Source organism: Dromiciops gliroides, chromosome X (assembly GCF_019393635.1).
Source record: "Dromiciops gliroides isolate mDroGli1 chromosome X, mDroGli1.pri, whole genome shotgun sequence".
NCBI lineage: Eukaryota > Metazoa > Chordata > Mammalia > Microbiotheria > Microbiotheriidae > Dromiciops > Dromiciops gliroides.
Window position 1 is genome coordinate 1,589,164 of NC_057867.1, and position 25,809 is coordinate 1,614,972.

The window sequence follows — 25,809 nt, forward strand, 5'->3', positions numbered from 1 at the left end:
CGGGAGCAGCAAACCAAGTTTGGTAGGCATTCCTGCTGCCACTACTGCTTCCCAAACGCCTTTGTTGCAGTCTGGAATTTGCTCCCATCCACAGGATTCCCCAGCCTGGCGGCCCACCTGCTTGAGAGGGGCATACCTTCTCCCCCAGGGCTCTGCTTTGTACCTATTCTAGAGCCTTTCCCAGAATCTCAATAGTCTGTGTCAGCTGGTATCGTGGGGCATTTTAGGCGGCAACAAGGGATTTGTTTGCCCTTCAGCCCCGAGCCTGTGAGTGCAGGGCACAGAGGCAGAAGCTATACCCCAGGTCACCAGGGAAACCGCTATTGGACCCAGTCTACCTGGAGATGGAGGGCCAATTTACCATTGTGTTTGTTACACTGTCTGGTTTGGCTTTGGTAACATCTACTTCAGGTAGCAAGGCCAGTATGAGTCCCATGAAAGGGCAAAGGTGTCTGGCTTAGCTTGGGTCAGTTCTGGTGAAGACTTGGGACTCAAAACGACTTTCCCATCTGGAAGGGAAAGGTGCCTTCTGGGTTCAGTGGCAGGCAGTCCCAAGCTTCCCGCTCTTTGGAAAGAGCTCACTCATCCGGGCCACAAGCCCATAGAGGTAGAAGAGGTGCCCTCACTCGAAGCATGGCCAAGCAGCAACGCCCTGTGCCAACAGGTTTTTGTGCTGCTCTTGTAAGCAGAGCACCTCCTCCAGAACTACTCATCTCCCCCTCCCCAGTTGCCACTGGGTGTCCAAAAGCCCCTTCCCTTTCCTGGCACCCCAGAGCAGGGTGGACTAAAGAGTGAGGAGCAGCTTGGGGCCTAGGCAGAATCATTCTGGAGCTTAAGGAGCCAGTGCAGACCTCTCTTCCCAGGGCTTTGCCATTAGACATTTTTAGAACATCTTTTGGGAGACAAAAATGGGACATGGTGAGGTAGACAGACCCTAAAGAGGGTTGATGATACCCACAAATCCTGAGCTTCTCTGGGTGCGTTCTCCAAGCCAGCAAAGCCAAGCTGAGGAGGAACATGAGCTGCCTTCAAACTAGAGGAGTGGGAAAGAGAATTAGGCGCTGTGCAGGGATCCTCCTGTGCAGTGGGAGAATGCCCCTAGTTCTGGTGCCGCTTGATGTGCAGGGACAGGTGGTCTGAGCGGGAGAAGCAGCGGTCACAGGTGGTGCATCTGAATGGTTTGACTCCAGTGTGCTTGCGGTAATGGCGGGTGAGCTCATCCGAGCGGGCAAAGCGCCAATCGCACCCAGCCCACGAGCACTTGTAAGGTTTTTCACCTGTAGAGGGGAGGGATGGAAAAGGAGGGGGAGAAAGAGACAGAGACAGGCTGATCCACTGCTCCCTGGGTGATGAATGACCTTAGGCAAGTTACTGAATCTGGGCCACAGGAGCTTGGAGTCCCTCCCCAGCCCTTGATGTCTCTCAAAAGTTAGAGTATAATAGATTATGCCTGGCTATGATGAATCATAATTATTCATAAAGGGGGAGGTGCAAAAGGGTAAGGCTGAGAACAGAGACAGGTGGCACTCCACTGGAGACTTCTATAGTCATGGTGAGCAACTGTTGCTGGTTGTTCCCAAGTGTTTGCTGGGCCCGTTTAATCATGGGCTCCGAGGATGGATGGCAAGATTAGTGGTCTCAAGTGACTGAAGTGTACTCTTTTCCTTCCTGGCCCATTCCAAAAGCCTAACATCACCTTCTGTTCTTGAGCCGAGCCTAGGAGGCCTCCTCTGTCTGCCTCCCCAACCCTAAGGCCACAGTTGGCAATAAGAAGAAATGTAGCAGATTATCTGAATGGCAATGATGACCCAGCATATCCACAGGGCACGTGTGTGTGCATACATCCATGTGTATGCACTCCACACACACAGACACACAGACAGACACACAAATAGACACACAGAGACACAGATAGACAGACACACACACATAGACAGAGATAGATAGACACACAGGCACACACAGACACACACACTCCTGCTCAGAGTCACATTCGAGTCTTTTGTAGAGCTTCTAGCTGGCTCTGCCCCATTTGGCCACATGCACATCAGAGGCTTGGCTGGGCTCCTGGCAGTTGACTTTGGGGCCCAATCGGAGGAGTGAAGCCAAGCAGCAAAGACCTTCCTGGGCCTAGGCCTTCATTTGGCCTTCTGTCATGGCTAATAGCAGTGGCTGAATGGGGTCAGGGCAGGCCCCATCACGGGGTCGGTATACAACAGAGACAACTTCTAACCCCCAATGCCAACTTGGGGTGAAGTGGTCAGGGAGGTGGAAGGTAAGCTAACCTGGGAAGGAGGGAGTCTGCCTCTGGAAGGTGCATCTCAATAGGAGGTTAAGGCCCAAAGGAATGCAATTTCCAGGCTTGAATTTCAGGCCTAGTTGGTGCAATGGAGGAGGAGGTGCCTGGGGCTCACTCTGGAGCCCCAGGCTCAAAGGCCTCCCTCAACTCGTACTAGTTGTGCAAGTCTGTGTGTGACCCACTCAATCAATGAGCATTTCTCAGTGCTTCGACCTGGCTTCATAGGGAAGAAAATGAAGGTTCTTCACTACTTTGTTCACCTTCCTCTGACCATTGTCCACTTCATCAATGTCCTTCCTAAAACATGACCCCTGGCCATGAACTTACCATTTCACATGTGGCTTGGCCTGGGGAGCACACAGTAGGACTATGCCTGGGAAGGACATAAGACTATGGGCTCCCCTGCTCTTTCACCACTGAACGAGATGCTTTGTGGCCTTTCAAGGCCAGAGGAATGCCCGCTGTTACCACCCTCTGGGATGCTCTGCAAAGGAGTTTCTATTCTACTCATCTTGTCTTTGGCTGCCACGTCTTTACTCATCCAGGGAAAACAGACAAACGAGTCATGTATGTTGGTGTCTGATGGATGGGCAGCCCACTGAACTGGGTCATCTCAGCCCACAAGAGAGTGAGCTGGACTGCGCTGGCATTTGGGCAATGCTTTCCATCACCTGAGACTTACCCTTAAAACTCAAATCCTAACCTTCTTTCTTCCTTCCTTCCTTCCTTCCTTCCTTCCTTCCTTCCTTCCTTTCTTTCTTTCTTTCTTTCTTTCTTTCTTTCTTTCTTTCTTTCTTTCTTTCTTTCTTTCATTCTTTCTTTCTAGAGAGGCAATTGGGGTTAAGTGACTTGGCCAGGGTCACACAGCTAGTAAGTGTTAAGTGTCTGAGGCCGGATTTGAACTCAGGTCCTCCTGACTCCAGGGCCAGTGCTCTATCCATTGCGCCACCTAGCTGCCCCTCTAACCATCTTTCACAGTTGTGACATCTCTACAGTCTTGGAAGAAGCCAAGTTTGGGTGAGTTTTGGAACAGCTGTTGGGTGGCAGTAGAAGCTTCCAACATTCCCAACATTAACTTGGGCACAAAAGGACATGGGCTAGCTACAAGAGCAGAGCTCCCACCAGGATGCTAAAGTAGCTCCCCAGTGAGTGGCAGAGCAGGGCGGCGCTCCGTACTCCCCTCAGTGAGATCTCGGATTGGCCCATTGAGAAGACAAGGGCATTTGTCTTTAAATTCTCTTCATGTAACCGTTCCTGCTGGATTCAAGTGGGCAACAAACCAGAGGCCATTCTTCTCTCTTGCCTCCTCCCAATTCACATTTTCTGTGGGGGAGGCCACACCAGGGAACAAGTTACAAGGTGTTCAAGCTCCTTTTGCAGTTGGATAATGTCTGCCTTGGACCTTGGGCTGGAGCCCAGGGACAGTTGTGTTGGTTTCTAGGAGCTCCTTCCCTTGCCTAAAAATGCCCCTTAGGACACCAGGTAGGTGCCCAACTGACTGCTCAAGGCCTGGTCCTATTCTGGCTTGTGTGCCCTGGAGTGCTTGGGACAGTATGGTGGCAGCAGGTGGACTTCACACCCCAACCCTCTGGGGCCCTGCTACCTACCCGTATGGGTCCTCTGGTGGGCCTTCAGGTGAGAACTCTTGGTATAAACCTTGATGCAACCTAGAGGCAAGAGAAGGGTCACTATTTAGCTACACCACGGGCCATGGCCACTCACAAAGCTACCAAGTGTTCTGGGCTGCCTGACTGTGAGATGGCCGCATTGGTCCTACAGCAGCGTCAGCATGTGAGGGCCCCAAATCACCCTCCAACCCCGACTCTCTCAATGTCTGTTCTGTGTTTCCAGTGTCTAGATTCATGTCCTTAAGTACTAGGTAGAGCATGCATGCCAATCCCCAGCTCAGGAACCTGGATTGGCTCCCTATAATCTATTGGCTCCAGCCAAAGGTCTTTGTTCTACTTTCAAGGGTTAAGGGGGGGGGGGTGTCTCACCTTGTACTCTAAGGTTGTTGAAGGCCTGTGCTTGACACTATGCCTCCTGCACATTAATGGCAACTCTATGGTGTAAAGGAGGAGTGCTGACCCTGGACCCAGGAGAGCCTGAGTTTCCAATGTTGACTCCAATTCTTTCCAGCCATGCAACTCTAGGGAAGGTACTTCCCCTTGCTGGGTCTCGGTTTCCCCATTTGTAAAAGGGGAGCCTTGTTCTCCCTGTCCCAGCCCAGGGTCGTAGTTAGCTAAGTAAGCACTCTAGCACCGTTCATTGGCACCGTTCATTGGCACCTTTCATTGGCATCAATGTGATTTGCTAGTTCATTAACCTCTAATTGGATAAGAGAGAGTAAGTAAAGACAACCCGCCCCTCCCTACCTCTTTCCTGACTGACTTTTTTCATCCAAGAAATCTTTATGTGACCCTGGGTAGATAGGTATATGAAAGAGGTTAGCATAACCTTTTTCTGGCGCCCCCAATTCAGTTATGCGCCCCCCAATTTAAGAAGCTAGGCTCTGGACAACCCCTGCAAGCTTTCTGGAGCCAGGCTCTGTTGCCCCACAGGCACGCAGGGAGGGAGGGAGGAATTACCTGGATAGTCACAGTGATGAACACGCCTCTTGTCCAGTTCCGGGTCACTGTGGGTATTCGGACTGAATCTGGTGGCTTGCAGAACCAGCTGCCCCTGGGAAAGGGTGGCCAGGCCCCCAGAGAAACCGGCCATCTGAGAGGGCTGTAGCAGCTTCAATCCAAAGGTCGTCTCATAAGATGGGGGGCGCTGATTTTCAGGGCTGCCAGGCTGAGAGCTGGGGGGAGAGGGGGGCAGAGGGACGCTGGGGACAGGGTAGAATTGCCCAGAGAGGCTGAAGGTACCTGGCCCCTGGAGAACATGTGGGAAGAATTTCTCTTCTCCCTCGAGCCCTGAAGGCTGCTGAAGGATCCCAGTCGAGGAAGTGTCTGCTGCTATGGCGACGCCACTCAGGCCACTGAAGGCTGTGGCAGGGTTCCCCGGTGGCATGGCCACGGAGACATCGACGCCCATGCCAGCCCCAGCCCCAGCCACGGGCATCTGGCACAACTGGGTTGAGTGCAGGTCGGCAGCCATGGGCACCTCTCCAGGCAGCTCCTGCTTAATGAAGATGCTCCTCACAGTCATGGGTTGTGGCACGCTGAAGACGCTGGTGAAATCTGGCAAGGTCGGTGGGGAGGGAACGATTGTGGGACAGGCCTGCGCAAAGCTGGTGCTGGGCTCACTTTGGAGCTGTGGGAAGACTGCCAAGGCCTTGGGGGCTCCGTAGAGCCCTGGGCACAGGTGTGTGTTATCAGGAAGGATCACATGGATGTTGACGCTACATGGAGTGGGCGAGGACTTGTCCATGGCCAAGAACTGGTCTCCCACAAAAGCACCTTCCAGATGATAATTCTCTTCCTTGATCTCAGACTCCAGGGACACCTGTTTGGAGCAAAGTTTGTCCATCTGAGGAGATCCAGGCAAAGGCTCATGGCCATGGGTGGGGGGAAGGAAGAAGGGGAGCAGTGAAATCTCCAGAGCCTGACCCCCCCGGGAGCAGGCAGAGCTGGAGACAGATGCAGTAACATGCTCCTCAAGGGCAGGAGCTGGTGAGCTTCTGAATTGCCCAGGCTAGTGCTCCACACATCAGCAAGCCCTTCTTCATTCTTTCATGGGGAAGCAACAGGGTGCATGCAGCAGGACCGGTAGTGGACTTGGGATCAGAAGAACTTTGTGGGCATGGGTTTTACCCTGGGGAGCCTTAGGCTTTTCCACTGCAATATGGACATAATAAGTGGGGCCCTGCCCACCTCTGAGAGCTGTTCCCAGAGGTAGAAGGGATCTTAGAGGTCAACTGGCACAAGCCTCTTAGGCACTGTACAGATGAGGAAGTGATCTGACCAGGGTCACAATTAGGCAGTCAGGTGGCCTTTGGTTTCAGATATTCCTAACTCTGAGTCCCTGGACCTAGCCATGATGCCATGTGGTTTCCAAATGTACACATAAACATGGAAGCTGTTGGTGTGAGAAAACATGAGAGGCTGATGATGTATAATGAGGTGTATCCTGGGCAAAATCTCAAAATTGGCTTCTTGGGTAAATATCTGAACCTCTCTGGGAGCCTCAGTTCCCTTATCTATGAGTCTTGGTGCTCTCCCAGATCTCGGATCTGCAAATGCTAAATTAACATGGCAGGGGTTCTGGAGTACCCAAGGAAAATGTGCTTTCTTTCCATTTCTCTGTCTCTGTGGGAATAACCAGCACCACTACAGCAAATGACCAACACTAACCTGGAACTGACTGCTCTGAACCTAGAGAACCTCCCGGAGAGTGGGCTAACTGTGTCTGAGTCCAGCAGCCGTCTACAGAAACTGAACCACACATGAGCCAACAGACCCAAACCTGGGTCAGGAACATGCAGCAACCCCCTCCCCAGATAACACCATTTCAGAAGCACCAAAAACAAATGCTGGCCCCCACACTGAGCTGAGAAAACAGCAGAAAGACATCAGGCCAGACCTTTCGCCCCCGTCCCCACCAAAGTGTGGCAGAGCCCAGGGTGCAGACTGGGAAGAATGGGCAAACAAAAGAAGAACCCAACCATGAAGAGCTAGTACAGGGACAGGGACACTCAACGACACTCATTATCCCAGAAGATGACTGACTTTGAAACATCTACCAAAAAAGCCACACTGAAAAATGCAGCTGGGATACAAGGCCAGCAAAAATTCTGCAAAGAGGAGTTTAAGAAAGAGTCCAAAAATGATTTAAAAAACCAAACGAGAGCAAGAGGAAAAAAAGGGAAAAATCAATCAATCAATGAGAAAAAGAGGTACAAAAATTCACTGAAAAAAACCCAACTCACTGAAAATTAGAGTTGGCCAAATGGAAATCTTTTTTTCTTTTTACCACCCCAATATAAGAAAGCACTTCCTCCCAATTCAACACGTGCCCCAAATCGCTTGAGCCACCTCACAAGCCAGGAATTCTCACAAGTATTCAAAGGATTCAGATGGAGCCCATGGATAACTTACTGAGTTACAATTATTCTTCAATGGAGAAACAATCAAATGCCCTGTGGAGGAGCTGTCATGCCCTAGATTCCTGCATTTGGTAGGCCACTGGGCTATGTGCGTGTGCATAACTTCCCAGGCTGCCGACTGGAAGACATCAGAGTTTGCAGAGAGGATTGGAGAGGCAGGCGCATAGCATGATACATGCTTCTCCAACACCAAACTCTTATTCATGTGAAATAAAGGGCCATTGCCCAGGGTTCCTTGGATTTCATCAAGGCAGCTTGGGATCATATGACCCTTCTGACACAGCTCTTCTGATCACATGCAGAGAGCAGAGCCTAGCGGCCAAAGGGCTGATTCAGAAGCCCCAAATCTAGGGATGGTCAGGCATGACCCAGGGTGGCGGGAGGGTCAGTGGACCATAAAGTCAAGATAAGTTAGCCTGAATGATTTAAAATTGCAGTGTAAGGGGCTATTAAGTGGCACAGTGGATAGTGCACCTGGAGTCAGGAGGACCTGAGTGCAAATCCAGCTTCAGATACTTGATACTGGCTGTGTGACCCTGGGCAAGTCACTTAACCCAACTGCCTCCCCCCAAACCCAAACCAAACCAAAGAAGCACAGCGTGACATAGGTTGAGAGTTGTTCACCCCATTTCTGAAGGAATCATTCCCACACTAGCATGCCCACCATGAGATACCAGAGAAGCTCATGTGTCCTTAGGCTCCATTAAGATGGGAAGCTTTGTCACTCCTAGGTAGACACTCTAGCTGCACCCTGGCCTGGCCTGTCATGGTACTGCTCCCACTGGTGCTCCAGAGGAGGGTCCCAGGAGGTCATGCTGCTTGGGGAAAGGTCAAAGGAATTGGGTTCGAGTCAGCTGGAAGGAGTATTGGAATGGCTGAGCCTTAGCTAGAACTGGAGGAGTGGAATCTAGCCAACAAGGGCCACCACAATGTTAAGCTAGCTGCTCGGACTCAGACTAAGGAACTGAACACAAACGTGAACATGAAAATCGAAGCTCCCCCTCCTCCTTTCCCCCATAGCTCCCAAGGCCCTCCCTGCCATGCATGCCTCCTTCACTCTGGTCTCCCTCTCCATGTGCTCTGGGGATCTTGTTCTCCCCCTCAGTAGTCCTCCTCTCTCCCATCCTCAGCCTCTCTGCACCTACCAGCTCCTTTCCTGCTGCCTAGAAATACACTCAAGTCATTTCCCATCCTTAAGCTGGATCCTTCCATCCCCCTGAACTCATCCTCTATGTTGCTGCCCTTTTCAAAGTCCCCAGTCAAGTGGCTGCTTTGTGGGCCTCATCCTCTTTGCGACACTCCTCGCTCCTGGCTTTCCTCCCACCTGTCAGATGGCTCCTTCCCAGAGTCCTTTGCTGGTGAGCTAGAGAGGGTGTCCCAGAAAACATATGGAGCACATAGTAAACTCTTACAGCACCTGCTCACCTCATTCTCAAAAGGTTCACTTGGCCCTGGTGGTGACATGCATGAAATCAAGCCAAGAAAGGGACCTTGGAGATCACGTAGGTCAGGACCTCGTCACTGGGTCCGGGAACTTGGGCGGGTTTGGCGATCTGGGCCTTTTCCAATATGGCAGTAACTGCAGCTGAATCAAACTGTGTTCCCATCATTGGACAAAAGAAGAAACTGAGGCCCAGACAGAAGAGGAAAGTGGAAGCTCCTCGGGCCCAGGGTGAACTGTCGTCACTCAGAGGCATGTCCTCAGACAGAATGCCAGTTCTCCTAAAGTCCCCTTGAGGTTTGGGTCAGAAGGCCGGGGTTCCAGCCTGAACTCTGGTGCTTCTGACTGTACCCCAGGGCTCGTATCCTAGCCAGCTCTTGGGCCTTTCCTCATTTTTAGAAATCTGTGGAAGCTTGAGCTCCCTGGCTCTCACAGAGCACTGCTGCTCCAAGGAAGTGTTGGAGAAGGAAAAGGTAACTCCTGATTAATAGGGAAGAGGAGCAGGGCAGGGCAACCTGGCTGTGGGGGCTGGCTCCCTTCTGTCAGACTCATACCCCAAAGCGCAGCGGTGAACGGAGGAAGATCCCTTTTCTTGTCCAGGGAGTCATCATGCACTTTCCCTAGGATCAGAGTTATGTCTGGAGGAGATCTTTAAAGGTCACTGAATCCAGCCCCCTTCTATTTTTACAGAGGAAGAAACTGAGGCCCAGAGACAAAGAATCTATCTAAGGTTGCACAGCGAATTATTATCAAGTGGGGGAAGGGAAGGAAGCCCCTGTGGCATACCCTCTGAGCCCTGACCCTTACCTCTTGCCTGCTGGGAAGGGAGACTTTGGGACCTTCCAGCCTACAGGAGAAAGGAGTTTGGGATGTTTTCTTGGCTAAGGGGAAGGTAGAAGAACTTCCAGGGGTCTCTTGTTGAGGCTGGGTGACACAAAGAAAATAGGCTAAAGAGCTGCCAGGGACCCCCCATAGGTTCCAAAGAAGGGACCTTGTATATCCTCCTTTTACAGGGGGCATGCTCTGGCCCAGGTAGCTGGCCCTGAGATCACCCAGGCAGGAAATGGGAAAGGTACCAAGTTCTCTGGCCACCAATACCTTTGGAGAGGGTGAAGGGCTGGGACTGGTCACACCTCCTTCCTTCCTGTGTCCTCCCTGGTCACTGTGTTGTCTTCTATTACTGACCTTCCTGCCAGGGCTGCCTGGTGGTTCCCCGTCTTCTTGTGGGAGCCTTAAATCTTGGCCTGAGCTCCCTTGCTGCCCCTCCCCCAGCCTTAGTGTTGGTCCTCCAGGCCTCACTCAGTTTGTGATTGGGCTCAAATGTTGCTTCTGGTGCTTATTACCTGGTCACATGACCTTGGGCCAGCCCCTCATCACCCTTCCCCTCTGTAAAATGAGAGGGTTGGATGAGATCACCCGTGAGCCTCTGAGGGCGGGAATGCTGGTATTCATGCTTGGCACACAGCAGACACTTAATAAGTGCTTGTATGGTCCTTGGTAGGTAAGGAGATCAGCCCCAGCAGAGTGCCTTCCAAGGCCCCTGCTCTGTAGAGTTACTCTGGGGGTGGAGTCAATCTGATGGAGGTTAGGAGCAGTCCCTATGCCAGCTGGTTGGCACTAGCTCCACACTTTCCCCTCACCCTTAGTTCTCTTTCCTCTTTGTTTCTTTCCTTCTACCTACTCATTGAATGGGGACCCAACACTTGCCTCAGAGTTGGAGTTCATGCCTTGCCTCTTCTATTGGCTAGTCTCAGGGCAAGATACTTTGCATCCATGGAGCAGGTCTGAGTGGGCCTGACTGGTTTCTCAGCCCCTTTCAATGCTGCTGCCACCATTCAGGCCACCTAACCACCAAAGTAGCCAAGCAATGACTTTCCAGGGCACAGAAAATATTTCTTCCCTGAGGTAATCCCAGAGTAGTTTGTGGATAAGCAGCATTTGAGCTGCACTTTAAGGAAAAAGTGGTATTTTGACAGATGGAAGGGAAGGCGACATCCGAGGCTAAGGCTAGTCCAGTTTAATGGCCCTCGAAGGCTTACAAGATCTCATTGGATCTTCACAACCACCCTGGGAAGGAGGTGCTGTTACAACCCCATTTTACAGATGAAGAAACAGCCCATTAGGTGATTGGTGCCCAAGGTGTATTCAGGGAATGGCCAATAAATTGAGCTCTTTGACTGGGGATTTGAAGGTGGCTCAGAGGTTGGGAAGTAGTACCAGAGTGAGATTAGAGAGGGCCTTGAATCTAGGCCAAGGAGTTTGGACTTTATTTTATAGAAGGCAGGGGAAGGAGAGATGGCAAAGCAAGTTCAGTCACCCTTGGCTCCACCCCCACCACAATGTCCAAGCAGCTGCCAAGTTGGCACTGTCCCGAGCTCCAGGACATCTCTTGCCTCCATCCCATCCCCTTCTCTCCCTTCCCACAGGCTCCTGTTCTCAGCCCTATCCAGTCTGTCCTTCACAGTGACTTTCTAGTGCCACTAATTCTGGTACACTGAGCCACAGCTATCCTTGTCATTGACCTGTGGTGAGAGCCTTCCAGCTACTACTCAGTCTCTGAACCAGTAGAGAAGAATTGAGAAGCAGGTCAGAAGAGAGGATACCAGTGCTGCTCTGGGAACAGCTTTCTGGGATTGGATCCCCATGCCAAATGGTCCAAAGGGCTAGAGCAGATGCTGTGGAGCTGCTGGGTGGAAGTGTGAGGGAGGAAATCCTAGGCTTTCTCCCTGGGCTTCCAGAAAAATGGGCTCAGCAAAGTAGTATGGCAAGTGGGGGCTGCAGGTTAAGAGAAAGAGAAAATTCCCTCAGAGCTTCTCCTCCAATAAATCCTTGGAGGAAAGTGCTTGTCTTCATCTTACAGAGGAGAAAACGGAGGCTATGAAAGTGGGCAAGTTACTTGCTCAAAGTCACATAGCTAGTCAGTGGTAGATAGGGTTAGCACTTAGCACAGTGCCTGGCACACTAGATGCTTAAGAAATGTTTATTGGATGCCTCAACAAGGGACTGACCCCAAGGTCAGGTTCATCAAACTTTGACAAGAAACCTCCTCAGTAATGTCCTTGAAATGAGGGATCACTAAAATTAAGGGAGGCTTAGCACGAAACAGGCAGAGGCAATGGTTGGGAAGCCTCTCATGGACCCAGCTACAGGAGTGATGCTGAACCATCCCAAACATGCCTGACCATTTCCTTCCTGTCACCAGTCCTTCCCACATGACCCAGATGAAATTGATGGCTGAGTACAGAGGAAAGTCAAGTGAGTGACTTGATTAAGAAATGGAAGAATCGTCCTTTTCACCTACTCTTTCCTGTTGCTAGCCTGATGACCTCCTGAATCTAATCCCAAGACAGAACAGCAGCTATGAGACTCCCTGCTCCTCTGGAATCTGGCTGGCTTGCTGACCCACAGCATCAGTGGAGGGCTCAGAGAAGGAAGGGCTTAAAATGTCCTGAAGATGTCTCTGCCCATTAGCTTAACTATTGATGCTCTAAATGTGACATCTGTGTCCCAAAGCCACCAAGGTGCTACATTATTTGTGGAAATGAACAAGATCACTCTAAATGAAGCCAGAAGGACAAAAGAGCGGATATCACCTCAGATTGCTGTCATTTTTCAGAAGCTCAAGGGGCTGCCATGTTGAGGAGCCCACTTGCACCAAGAAACACTTGATTTCCTCACTGAGTGCAGAGGGTAGCAGCAAAGGGCAACATTGATTTGCAGACCATCTTGGAGGAAGAGGGTGGGAGGTTATGAGCCCTCTGATGGCAAACAGCAGAGGAAACGATCTGACAGAAAGCTTCTACGACACCCCCCACGCACATTCCCAGGTGGACCTGGGACAAGGACAAGTAGAAAAGATGGGCCACATTCTCTCAGCACCAGATACGCTGAGCCTGGCTTAGGTACACCATGTGGAAAAGACCAAATCCCACTGACAGAAGAGGAGGCCAAGAAGCCCCAGGTACATCCTGGCCTGAAAGAGATATACACGTACAGTGTGGGAAGGGCTGGGCATCTGATTGAGCAGGGCACCAAGAACCCCAAGGCTGCTGTTCCTAGGCAAAGGCCCTCAGCGGCCACTGGCCCACACACCGTCTTTCTCATTTTTATCAAATCTCAATGAAAATGTCATCACACATACCTGCTGCCCCCTCTCAGGCACCACCCCCACCCCAGGCACCACCCACTCTCACATTGTCCCCCACAAGTGATAGCAGTTCTTTGATACTAGAAGGACACTTTTCGAAGCATTCCTTTCCTTCAGAGTCACACACTCGAGCAAACAGTGAGGTGGATGGTTGGCAATTGGGGATTGAAAACTGCCAACACACTTGGTCTGCTCCCAGGCTTTCCTCCACCAAGCATCTGTGGCATCACCTATGAGGTTTCCCAGCAGGGGTAAGAAACACCAAGATGGATGTGAACTTTCCAAACTGCTTTCCTGGGCACTTACCCAGAATGGAGTGACCTGGAGCATCTTTTCATACAGCATGCACACATGCATCACTGCTACTCTGAATTAATTGGCCTGCTCATTCTGGTCTGGTCTGGTCGGCAGCCCTGGGTTCAATTCTCATTGCCCCTGCATCCCTAAAGTCTTTGCAGTCTGCCGTTCTCTCAGCCATCACTGACCCCTTCCAGGCCTAGATCCCTGGGGGAAAAGGGCCCACATGGACACAACAGCTTTTCGAGGAGTCCCGCTGTCAGGGAAAGGCTGTTCAGATGTAATGGAAGACTAAAGGGGACAGCTTCAGAGAAGGTCTGAGAAGCCTTGTATGAACCCAAGCAGAGCGGGAGGAGAGTTTCTACAAAAACAGCAACGGGTAAAGACAAATGCCTTTGAAAGACTCCAGAACTCTGCCCAGTCGGAGGACTACTCGGTATTCCAGGGGCCCTGACAGAGCCATTGGACTCCAGATGGGGAACAAGACCCATATGTGGACAAGGCTGAGGTGGGCACTGCTCTTGCTGGCCTATGGAGAGTTGAGGCAAGGGCCTGGCTTTTGCTGGAATTTTCCAGGGAAGCAAGGTAGGGAAGAAGGAAGATAAGTAGCAAGAGGAAAGAAAAAACTAGAGAGGGAATATCCCAGGCGTTTTGTCCAAATGAAGTGCAGAAGGGAGTCCAGAAAGCACTCCATCTCTGGGTGACCTGTCAAGGCTGAGCCTGTGAAGCCAAGCTGCATCTACACATATGCACCTTGTCCAGTCCAAGCCCACTTCAGGGGCTCTGAACAGGAAAGGGGTTTCTGGAACTTTGAAACAAACCAGAAAGCAGGTGCCCATGGCAGAGGGCAGGGGCCCTGGCCCCAAGAACTGCTCCTTTTCTGACTGACTGGCAAGAAAAGCCTTGGCTTGGGACTGCAGAACCCCTTGGCACCCTGCATTGGGAAGAAATATCTCAGTAGGGTTGGGCTTGTCCTCACCTGAACAACAGGTCTCCCCACCCTCCCAAATCACAACCTGTCTGGGGAGCTCTGCCAACCCCCAAATTCCAGGAAAGCAGGCTTCCTCACAGCCCCAGAAGAATATCTTGTGTGGGCCCTCCCACCATAACTTCCTTGAACTCCTCCTCCCTGGTTTGCCCCACTCCATCGATCATTTCACAATCTTCAAACTTTCTGTACCAAGGCTCAGGAGACAGAGAGAGAATGGCAGGCAGGGAGGGAGGAGGTGAAGGGGGAAGGAGGGAGGGGGACACAGAGGGGGACAGAGGGGAAGCTGGGCTTCTCTATGGTCACCTCAAAACTAGTGTTTCCCCTGCTTCCAATCCTTGGCGGTCCTGGAACTTGGCTTCCCTTGGGCCACAAAGCTTTGCCTTCCACCCTTGGCAGAAAAAGTGGCTTCGCTCCCTTGCCTTGGGAGTCAGCTGGCCACCCTCTCTTCATCCCGGTGCTCCAAGGGAAAATGAAAGGCTGGGAGGGGACTGGCCTGCACACAAGGTCCGGCTTAGAACAGAAGCACATTTTCCCTGATTGTCAAGAACAACCCGCTTGCCAAGTGGGAGTGTTGCTCCTAAGCCTTGGGGAACCCTGGGGAAGCAGCAGAGCTTTGGGAGTCAGCAGCCCAGGGTTCAAATCTGGACCCAGTTACAGATTAGCGGTATGACTTTGAGCAAGTTCTGTCTCCTCCCCTCATCTTTCTAAGCCTCAGTATCCTCCTCCATAAAATGGAGGGCTTGGTCTCCATGCCCTCCAAGGTCCATGGCAGCCCTTAATCACTCTCTGACCCTCTATCCAAGGCAGCCACCACAGGGGCTCCTGAAGGCTTGGCAAAGATGGACAGCCCCTGCCGAAGTCCTTGGGGATCAACAAGCAGAAGCTGTTCTGATTTTCTCAGTGGAAACAAACCCCCTGTAAGCTGCCTCCTAAGGACCATAGGGCCTTTCCATCTGCCCTGCTGCCACACTCTCCTCTAGGGGCCAGCTCCCATCATTAGCATGGGAGGTCCCACAGAACAAGGACCTGCTCCACTTTCTGTTTCTAGTGGTGCCTGGCAAATAGTAAGCATTTCGGGGGCAGCTAGGTGGCGCAGTGGATAAACACCGGCCCTGGATTCAGGACTCCCTGAGTTCAAATCCGGCCTCAGACACTTGACACTTAACTAGCTGTGTGACCCTGGGCAAGTCACTTAACCCCCATTGCCCCGCAAAACAAAAAAACAAAACAAAACAACCAACCAAACAAAACCAAACAAAAAAACAAACAGAAAAAATAGTAAGCATTTCCTAAATTCTTTTTCATTTCCCCATTCATTCCTTCACAGTCTGTGATTTGGGGCAAGCCAATGTCACTGAGCCTTAGTCAACTTTCCCACAAGATGGGGCTCTGAATGCTAGGCTCCAGTCAGATGGCATATGTGGAGAGCTTTGGCAAGTGCTGAAACCAAGAGAACAAGTGTCCTGACTGCAGACAAGTCACAAGGCAGACACACCTCCCCAGGGTCACTGCCCAGGCCTTGTGGCTACCAGCCCCTCTGCAGAGCCCCTGTGGCCCACTGGTGGACGTCGGAGGAGCAGGTAATGAGAAATATCTGCTTGTGACATGGGCTTGCAATAAATCAGAAGTAGTTTCTCCTATTAGAAGTAAAACCAAATGTGACCAGATGACAGGACAGACATATCAAGGTATCAAAGGACTATTAAAGTTTAGATTGACCAACTAGATATCAGGACAGACATACCTAAGAAGTAAGGGGAGGGCAGCTAGGTGGCGTAGTGGATAGACCACCGGCCCTGGAGTCAGGAATATTCAAATCCGGCCTCAGACACTTAACACTTACTAACTGTGTGACCCTGGGCAAGTCATTTAACCCCAATTGCCTCACTAAAAAAAAAAAGAAAAAAAAGAATCAAGGGGAGATGAAATTCTACAGCAGGAAAGTCAGTTAGGCATGGCCTGACCAGAGCTAGGAGGCAGAGATAACCCCAAAAGTCAGGACCATCATTCCTAAAAAACATCCCCCTCAACTCTTGGGAATTTGACAAGCACCCAGGCTTTGCCCACCCAACCCACCCCAACTCAAAAAAGAACCTTCCATTTTCAAGTGGATACCCCATCTATCCTCTATAAAAGCTTGTGCCTTCCTTCTGTTCTGGGAGGAGGATGTTTCTAAGCCAGAGGGCTTGGAGTCCCCAAGGGGTGAAGTCTTTGACTTCCCACTTGGTCACTTTCCTTAGCCCCAAATAAAAGACCACTTTAATTCTAATTGGATTATGTGGGAGAGTGTAATTCTTTATTGAGGGGTACCTAAGGACTACCATCTCTCCCCTGTGACACTTGCTGATCCCAAAAAGAGTTTCCCTTCAACAGTGGCATTAGAAATGGCAGAAAGAGCTGGGGGTCTAAATAGAGAGAGCCATGGAAAAAGGCCAGTAGGGAGAAAGACAGAAAGACAGACAGACAAGACAGTAGACCTCATCTTTCTTCGTCACAAACTGGCTAAAGGCCCAAGGCCAAAGAGCTGGAGAAGGCACTACAGTCTAACACTGTGCCAGGGCAGGAATGGGTAACAACTGCTGGCTGTGGAGTCAGATGAAAGAAGCAGCAGAACTGGTACTGAAAAGCAGGCCCTCTCTGCCTCCTGACCAGCTGACCTGCCTGCCCGCCAGCCTGCCTCCCTGCTGGCCCCGAAGGAGCTATAGCTTTCAGGGGGAGGTTTCCAGGACATGCAGTAGGAAAAGCACCTTCTGAGGCTGACAGGCTCCCAGGAATGCCAGCTAGGACAGTGGTGATGGTGAGGTCAAGCCAAGGGCTTCGTACGTAGGGCACTCAGGACTATTTTCAGATACTTGAATTCTCATGTGGAAGAGGGTTTGCATTTGTCTCCTCTGTCTCAGAGGGCAGAGTGGGGGCAGATTCCCAGCAGAACCAACCAGGCCATGATGAGAACTGTCCTCCAAGGCTGTCCTTAGGTTGCGGGGGGCGGGGATAGTTCCCCCTCCTCAGAGAGGCCTGATTGGTCAACTGACTGGCAGCTGAAATCCCCTTACAGGGACTCCTGGCATAGGCATGTAGGGAGTAGTCCAGGGAAGACACCCCTTAGCCAATAGCCACGACCAGGAAGAAGCCAGAGGCCTCCAAAGGTCAGAGCTTTCAGGGTCCCCAGAGGCCTGCCCACCCGTCTACCCAGCCCCCACCTGAGAATCTCCATATTGACAAAGTGGATCTCGGGCCTTCTCTCCCATCCTCCATCTCTGGAGGTGACCCCTGGCACTCTGGCACGTTCTGACCAAAGCTGCCCTCCCTGGTTCTGCCCATCAGGTACTTGGCGCCAGCTGTCAGGGTCCCCAGATGAGCCTGGTCTTTTTCAGGTCCTTCGCACAATCCTAATTCTCAACACCATTTAACAAACATTTGGACCACTCTTGACGTTAAGGGTTGTGATGGGGCAGAGACTCTGCTGGATGGAGAGGGGCATGGCCTGGGTTCAAATCTTGTCCTCAACACCAGCTATAAGAGTCTGGTCAAGCCCCTTTCTCTCTAGGCTGCCTCAGTCTCCTCCTCTGTCAAATGTGTGTATGTGGGGTGGATTCGATGGCTTCACGTGACACTGATTCTAGGACCTTCACCCTCCTGGCCGCCACCTCTGGATACTCTCCTGCTCCCCAATGTCCTCCTTAAGGTCCAGAACTGACCTCAAGCCTCCCGCTGGGGCCGAGCAGTCACAAGGACATGGACTGTTCTGGCCTCCTTCCTGGACAGTCTGAATACAGCCTACAATTCTGTTACCATTGTGAGCTGCCCTGCCTCACTCAGGGGGGCCACTAGACCAACCTACCCAGCCCCAATTTGGTGGGTGGTGGCTTTTTCTCCTCTCCTCTTCCATCTTGTACTTGTGAAGCTGATGTTGTTAATCAAAATGTAAGACTTTCCATCTCTCTCAATTTCAAACCATAGCATTCAGCCTGAATTCTGAACCTGGTGAAGGAGCCTTGGATCCTCATGTTACCCAGCCTCCCTAGCTTCGTGCCATCAGGATCCCTGGGACACTCCACTAGAGACCTCCTTTCAGAGTACTGTGCAACCATTTATGACACACACCTTTCCTTCCAGGGCCAAACAAGATGGCCCTTGGCCCTGGTCACACACAGGTCATTCATAAAGGAGACCAGACATGCTGGCAAGAGGCCCACAAAAGAATCTTCCCAAAGAGTTCACAGGAGCAGCTCAGAGAAAACAGGCAGAAAAACCACATGGGGCTTTTATGCCCAGGGCGGGAGGGCCTTGTGGGCCCTGGCTTTCAGATTGTGGGTAGTGGATTTTGCATGTATTATGTTGTGTTGGCCCCCTCCTAACCCATCCCTAGGGAGCTGAGAGCATTAAGAATACCAGAGAAAGTGGCCCAGCAACCTCACAAAGTGCCCCACAAATCACAATACCTCGGGCCCTACTACCCATGAGGGTGCCAGGGGCAGGCTTCATTATGATGGATTGACTTTTCTGGGGCCACCACAAATCCACAGCTTGTGAGGGTCACCCACTAACCCTGGGCCCTGAATAAAACTTCAAAGGGTCTCTGAAAAAGCTGATGAGTCTCATTCTTCTGGGATTCTCTTAAGTGATCCTGTTGCTCCCCTGTCCTATCCACGCACCTCACCAGCACAGGTAGCTCAACCGAGATTTTCTGTCTAGGTGGAAAACAAGCCCACAAGGTTAATTATTAGCCAGCTAACAGCTCCAGTAGGAGCCACTGGGCTATGGGGTGACCTGGGAGACCCCAGCCTGCCCAGGAAGTCTGACCCCAGGAGGCATCCGTCAGACCTTGGTCTCTAGCTCTAATTCCCCCTACCCCCCAATATCTTGGGTCTCTCTCACTTCCTCCTCAGACAGACATCAGCAAGTTGAGGGGCATGGCTGGCCTCTTGCCCACGGTTAGAATCTGGCTGAAAGCCTGCACTGCTTCAGAGAGCTGTGACCTCACAGAGAACTTCCACGGTAAACTGAGGTAGTGGCAGCTGCTCTTGTGGATTGGGGGCTCCCAGGAGCCTGGATGTGCCCCAAGCTCACTGTGGGTTTTTCCATGAGGTACCCATTCTCTGGCAAGAATCTGAGTCCCCTCCCCCGTTGTTCAGCAGGGACTGAAGCAGTAGGTGTTGGCCCTTCCTAAAGAATCTTCCTTGATGCCAGGCTGGGTACCAAGAGAAGTGATTACTCCCAAATTATGAGAGACAGACAGACAGACAGACAGACAGACACACATACACACATACACACATACACACACACAGACAGAGAGAGAGAGACAGAAACAGAGAGACAGAGAGAGACACAAAGAGAAAAGCGGCGGCAAGGAGTGAAAGAGCACAAAGCTTGACAGAGGGAACTTGGGTCTTGGTGCCCAGGAGCTCCGGATCAGCCAGCCTTCCTTCCATTAGCCTTTCCAGCCCCAGGAGGAAGCTCCTAGGCTGGCAGGCATGTCCTGAAACCTTCTGTGCCACTGGGGGCCTCGACTCAGAGACCAGGGCTAAGGGCTCTGCTGCTGTCCCCCTCTGCCCCTTCTGCCACAGCTGCCTCACTCTCTTTAGAAAGTAGACAATGAAAGTGTTTTTTAAGCTTGACTCGGGTTGAAGGAGAACTGCCTAGTTGGGATTAGAGGCCCCCAGCCCCATGTCACCACCTTGGCCTGGCCTTGGGTGTGCCCTAAGGGAAGTTGGGAGTTCTTACCTGAGTGGGGGAAGGCCACTGATCCCCGAAGGCCCTGCTGGCCCCCTGGTTGTGCTCCCAGTGGGTCGGGCTTGCCCCAGGTGCTTGGGCCATGGCGACTGCTTTGAAGTGGGCAAACACTGTCCCACCTCCTCCACCGTTGCTGTTGCTGTTGTTGCTGCTGCTGCTGCCTGGGCCAGTTTGTAGGGGGTCACTAATGCTCACCCCGCTGCTGCCACCTGCCTTGTTTCCAGCCTGCCACCTCCTGCCCTGAGAACATTTCAGGTCAAATCTACAAGGGAAAAGGAAGGATTGGGGAGGGGGGAGCCCAGAGTGGGAGAGCTGGGGAGCCGGAGACTGAGCCCAGGGGACTGAGAAAGAGTTGTGCAGGCTCCCTGTTGCTAATCCCCAGGAATCCAGGTGTGTGTGTGTGTGTGTGTGTGTGTGTGTGTGTGTGTGTGTGTGTTCGTGTGTATGTGTTCATGTGTGTGTGTGTAACAGAGAGACAGACTCAGAGTGACACAGAGACAGAGACGGAGAGCGATAGAGAGACAGAGAGAGATGCAGACAGAGAGACAGAGACACAGACAAAGAGAAAGAGTGTGTGCAGGAATTAGTGCTCCAGCCTGGGCTGCCAGGGACCAGGCTCACCTGTCTTGAAGCAGGAGACCCACCAGACAAACAGGCTCCCTGAGTGAGGGCCAAATCTACAGCTACCTTAGGCACCTGATTGGCGGGCATCTCCTCAGACAGATGATGGAGGAACCCCCGGCCAGCTGGACACGGGCTACCGATGGTGGAGGCTGACTCAGGTCTGCCGCTGCTGCTGCTGCCACCACCTGGAGCTGGGATCCCTGTGGGGAACTTGGCCAGAATGAGGAAGCAGGGGTGGCATTGCCCGGGTTACCCCTGGGAGCAGGCCAGGCTGGTTATGGTGTCTGGGTGGGGCATGGGAGGGGGCTCTTGTGACCTAGGCACTGGATCCAGGGCAGCCTTGGGGCCTCCTCTAGGACAGGGGCAGTGGGGGGGCCCTCTGACCCCAAGAGCTCCACAGTCCCTAAAAAGCAACCTTGGTCATTGCTCTGTCCAGCACAATACATACAGATGGACCACATGCTATAATAGAAATGCATGTGTATGTGTAGGAACCATAGTTCTCTATTGCATGTACACATGTGTATATACATAGGGAACATAGTGATGTAACAGATGCACACACCCTACATGCATGTGCGCATGTATATGTGAGTGTGTGCATATGTGCATCATGTATGCACACTCATGTATGTGTATGGTGTGTATATAGTATGTATATTGTATTCATGCATGCATGTGTGTATCCATGCATGTATATATGTGCCCACCTCTGTATAAGCACACAACACTACATGCATACAAGCACACACACGTGACTGTCTACTGTCACAGCATGTTGGGTGGGATTACTGGGGAGGATGGCATCACTGTAATCCCCACCTCCAACCCTGAGATCAAAGGCCCATGTCTACACACATGTAGCTATGTTACAAAACACCTCTCCATCCTCCTCCCCATCTTGCCTCCTTTTGATCTTGAAGAACCTTCAGAGTTTGGCTCTACTCCCCCTTCCCAGACCCGGAGCATCACCTCTGGCCTCCTTTTTGGCCAGATGATTCACTTGCTGTCCCCAGAACTTGGCCTCCAAATCCTTCTCCAGGAAGCTCTTCCTCACCCCCTCCTTCTGTAAACTTACACCAGAGCTTGTCTTGCAGCAGCAGCAGCAGCACCCTTGGCATGCAGTGAGGCATCAGAGGAGAGTACAAGGGAGGTACGACTACCTTTAAAGCTGTCCTCTGAGCCCAGACACAACCAGTAAGGTAGTGTGAGTGACCATGCTTCATTGTTGGTGGTGCTATCAACCCGGAGGCTGAGGAGGCCCAAACAATGGTTAGCTCTGGGATGACCATTTGGGAGAATCACTAACAAATCTTTTTTCTAAATCTGGCTTCACTCCCCCAACTCCCATCGTTGCTTCTGGCTCCCCCCACCCTTCCTGCTTGTGTCCCTCTTCCACGGGCCAGCCCTCTGAGTCCCTGAACATGAGCCAAGCCATCTCTCTCCAGGTCAGACATCCTCCCAGCTCCTTCAGCCATCCCTCACATGCTCCCCTCCTCAGCATCCTGACCATTGTCCCCATCTGCAGAATTCCCAACCTCCGTTTGTGCCAAAGGGACGTGTTTCCATCATCTTGGCTATGATGCCAAGCACGCGAGAAGGAGTAGTCAGGCAGAGGGAAGGTCTCCTTATCCCTCGGCATGTCCTGTCTCCACTGCATTCACCCAAGGTTTCCGAGAGGCTTCTCTTGTGCTTCTTACAGAAGCAGCACAGCCCCACCTGCCCATCTAGGGCACTTCTTACCCATAAATCCCTCAGAGAAGGAAATCTCAGTGAGGTACAGCCCACATCTGCTGGGTGGCTGGGGCTGCTTGACTCTGTGGCACATGCTAATGAACTAAAAGTCAGGGGTTCAATTCCCAGCCAGGCCCCTTAGCAGCCTGGGTCAACAGCATGATCTTCATGGGGTGCTGTCCCCTCAATCATGGGAAGGGATATTGTGATCAAAGCTTAACCATCAACCACCCGGAAACAGGTGGTCTAGAAATAATGGTGCCCTCCGGCTGATAGGTGATAAGTAGCCTCCTCTTCAAGAGCTGGATGATCCACAGGAGACCTATTCTGAGGTTTCTATCCACTTCGCCACCTAGCTTCCCTCTCCTTGAGTTCTTAGCACCTTCAAGAGGGTGCAAACTCCAGCTGAAAAGAATGGGAGCGGGGGCATCTAGGTGTCACAGTGGATAGAACACCAGCCCTGGTTTCAGGAGGACCTGAGTTCAAATCCGGCCTCAGGCACTGAACACTTACTAGCCGTGTGACCCTGAGCAAGTCACTTAACCCCAATTGCCTCAAAAAAAAAAAAAGGCTGAAAAGAATGGGAGCTCAGGCCCTGGTCCTGGGCTGTCTGGTGACTGAAGATCAGACCACCTAAGTCTGGAGTGGCAACAGTGGGAATCTGTCACCATGGAGACTCTCAGAGACCAGTCACTAGGCCATAAAGAGGCCGAGATCAACATCCCTGGGGGAGTTGCCATACCAAGGCATGGACCCATCTTTGAGACGTTTGAATCAGTTACATTGACAAGATAGCCAACATTCTGGGTGGCCCGGGGAAGGGGGGGCACATCCAGGGCACATCCAGTGTTCCAGGAGGCTCAATTCAATGGCGCTCCTGCTTCTGCAAGGAGAGTTGGTCACTGGCCTGCTCTTTCCAAAGCTAAATGTCATGTCAGGATTGGTTGGAGGGGTTGGGGGTGCTCTTGCCCCCCATTGTTTGTTGATGGGTCTCCTGGTGGACCAAACCCAAGTTCCAATCTTCCAGGTTTTCTCACTGTGTTCCCAGCACACATCACTCAAACCATAGGAGCCCTGACTTGGCCCACTTGGGCCTGGCCACCCCAAAGTGACAGCCAAGTGTCAGGTCAGTGCACAACAGAGCCAACTTCCCAATGTACAGCCCTGGATTGTGGCAGACAAGCAAACCAACAGCAACAAAACCAACCTCCACTGCCTGCCCTTAAACTCATTGGGGATTCTGGGGAGACACGGGGAACTGGAGCTTTCTTGCCAGGGCTCCAGCATAGCATGCAGGGATACAGGGAAAGACAAGAAATGGTCCACATTGTGTGATGAACAATGGTGACAGACTTGGCTCTTCTCAGCAGTGCAATGATCCAAAACAATTTCAAAGAACTCATGATAGAAAATGTTTTCAACATCCAAAAAAAAAAAAGAACTGTGGACTATGAATATAGATTGAGCTACACTGTTTCTACTTCTGGGCCATTGTTTTTTTTTTCCTTCCTTTTTGAGATTTTCCCCTTGTGATCTGATTCTTCTTTCATAAGATGACTAATGCAGAAATATGTTTAATGTGATTGTACATATATAAACTATATCAGATTGCTTTCCACCTTGGGGAGAAAAAATTTGGAACTAAAAATCCTATGGAAACAAATGTTGAAAGCTAGCTTTATATGTAGTTACATTTAATAAAATACTTTAAATTTTTTTAAAAAAGAGGTGGTCCACGCTCTCAAGGAGGCCCAGTCCATCAGGGGAGACGACATGTGAACAACAGTACACAGACAAGGCCTGGAAGGAATGGATTGGAAGGACAGGTGGAGGCAAGGCCCCAACATGCCCAATACACATGTCCAGTGGACAGTCTAGGACCCTATGTCATTCCCAGTTCTTTTCCTTAACGTTCTGACCAATACCACAAGCCAGCTCCCCAGTGCCTTCCATTGTGCTCACATACAAACAGGGGGTCACTTAGCCAGGAGTTTTCCCTGAACCAGTGGAACAGAAAACCAGGGAGATGCACACACTCACATAGCTGGGCCAGAGGGCAGAGAATGCCAGGATTCCTCTTGGTGAAGGGCAGTACCTGCTCATGTTGTGTTCAGGAGACTGGGCCTTGCCACCAAGGGCCATTCCTCCTGCCTCTGCACACGTGTGCCCCTGTCATTGACTGCTGTGTGTGCCTTTGGGGGCCTCGACGTGCCAGTGAGGGTTTCCCCATTCACCCTTGTTAACTGCTTCCCATCATGACACAGAGCATTGTCATTAACACTGCAGTCAGTAGCATTAAAGGAAGATCAGCCACGGCCCACCAAGGTCGAGCTCTCTTTAGGCCCTGGGCTCACTGCACCTAAATTCCACTTCCCCTTTCCCATTTTCTTCCCAGTGCCCTGGCCACTCTACTCTCTCCTGCTTTGCTCTATCCACCATCTCTGGGCCAAGACCAGCCCCTCTACTTGCACATGTGACCCCATCCCATCTCTTCTATACCTTCAATCACCTCTTCTCTCACTATCTTCCAGTCTCTCCTCATTTACTGGCTCCTTCCCCAGTGCTGACAAACAATCCCACATCTTCCCCATCCTCACAAGAGCCTCACCTGAGCTTTCCATCCCCAAGAGTCACTGGTCTAGGTCTCTATCCCAGGCCCCGGGGCCTCTCTTCAGTTTCAAGCCAGCACCACCCAATACCTCTTGCCTATTTTGTGCTGAGTGGAGACTCCTCCACACACAGCTGGTTGCCCAGTAGCTAGTAGTAGTGCTGGGATGGGAGGCAGAAGGCCTAAGCTTGAGTCCCACCTCAGACATACCTGGCTGTGTGACTTGGGGCGAGTTGCTTCAGCTCTCTGCTGGCCTCAGTTTCTGCAACTGTAAAATGGGATGCTAATGGCAGAATTGTGAGGATGAAAAGAGATATCATAGGCTACTTAGCCCAGTGTTCAAGCTCAATCAAATGGGATGATAATTGTAAAGTGCTTAGCACACTGCCTGGCACATAGTAGGTGATAAATACATGCTTATTTCCTTCCTCTCTTCCTCCCTCCCAATTTCCCCATTTCCATCAAGGGCACCATCAGGAAAATCTAATAAGGATTGTGAAACCACTCTGCAGACGGTTATTCAGATGCCAGGTGAGATCTCGGTATCCTTGGGGGCTCAGTCATGCTCGGAACTCAGGACAGCTCAGGGATGGTCCTAGGACCTAGGTTCCAATTCTGTCTATGCCAGTTATGGCCCAGGCGAGCTTGGGGGTGGCCTCTTCTCCCTCTCCGATGTCCGGGTGCCTCATGGGTAACCTTAGTGTAGTGGCAACAATGAGCAGGTAACTTCTATGTTGGCCAGTGGAGCGAGGTGAGAAAGCCTAGACGCCTCTTTCTACAGCTGATGTTCAAGGACTCTTTGTACTCAGCAGTGCATGTATTGCTGATGACTAAGAACCAGGAGCAGGGGGTTACTTTGAAATGCTAGCAATAATAGAGCAT

General features: G+C 51.5%; 1 protein-coding gene across 1 annotated transcript; it reads right to left on the reverse strand.

The window, feature by feature from the left end:
* Nucleotides 1-1,098: 1,098 nt before the first annotated feature.
* Nucleotides 1,099-20,045, reverse strand: LOC122733342 (Krueppel-like factor 5). Its single transcript, XM_043973650.1, has 4 exons — nt 19,953-20,045; nt 4,888-5,749; nt 3,907-3,966; nt 1,099-1,277 (listed from the first exon to the last, which is right to left on the reverse strand). Exons 1-4 carry the CDS (start codon nt 20,043-20,045, stop codon nt 1,099-1,101), a joined length of 1,194 nt encoding a protein of 397 aa, XP_043829585.1.
* Nucleotides 20,046-25,809: the final 5,764 nt, after the last annotated feature.

What these genes read in the sequence shown, in the direction of transcription:
- LOC122733342 (XM_043973650.1), bottom strand. Translation starts at nt 20,045, where the DNA reads ATGGCCCAAGCACCTGGGGCAAGCCCGACCCACTGGGAGCACAACCAG. An exon ending in AGTGGCCTTCCCCCACTCAG is followed by an intron (nt 5,750 to 19,952) that starts GTAAGAACTCCC and finishes TGCTCCAAACAG; the next exon opens with GTGTCCCTGGAGTCTGAGAT. An exon ending in CCACCAGAGGACCCATACGG is followed by an intron (nt 1,278 to 3,906) that starts GTAGGTAGCAGG and finishes TCCCCTCTACAG; the next exon opens with GTGAAAAACCTTACAAGTGC.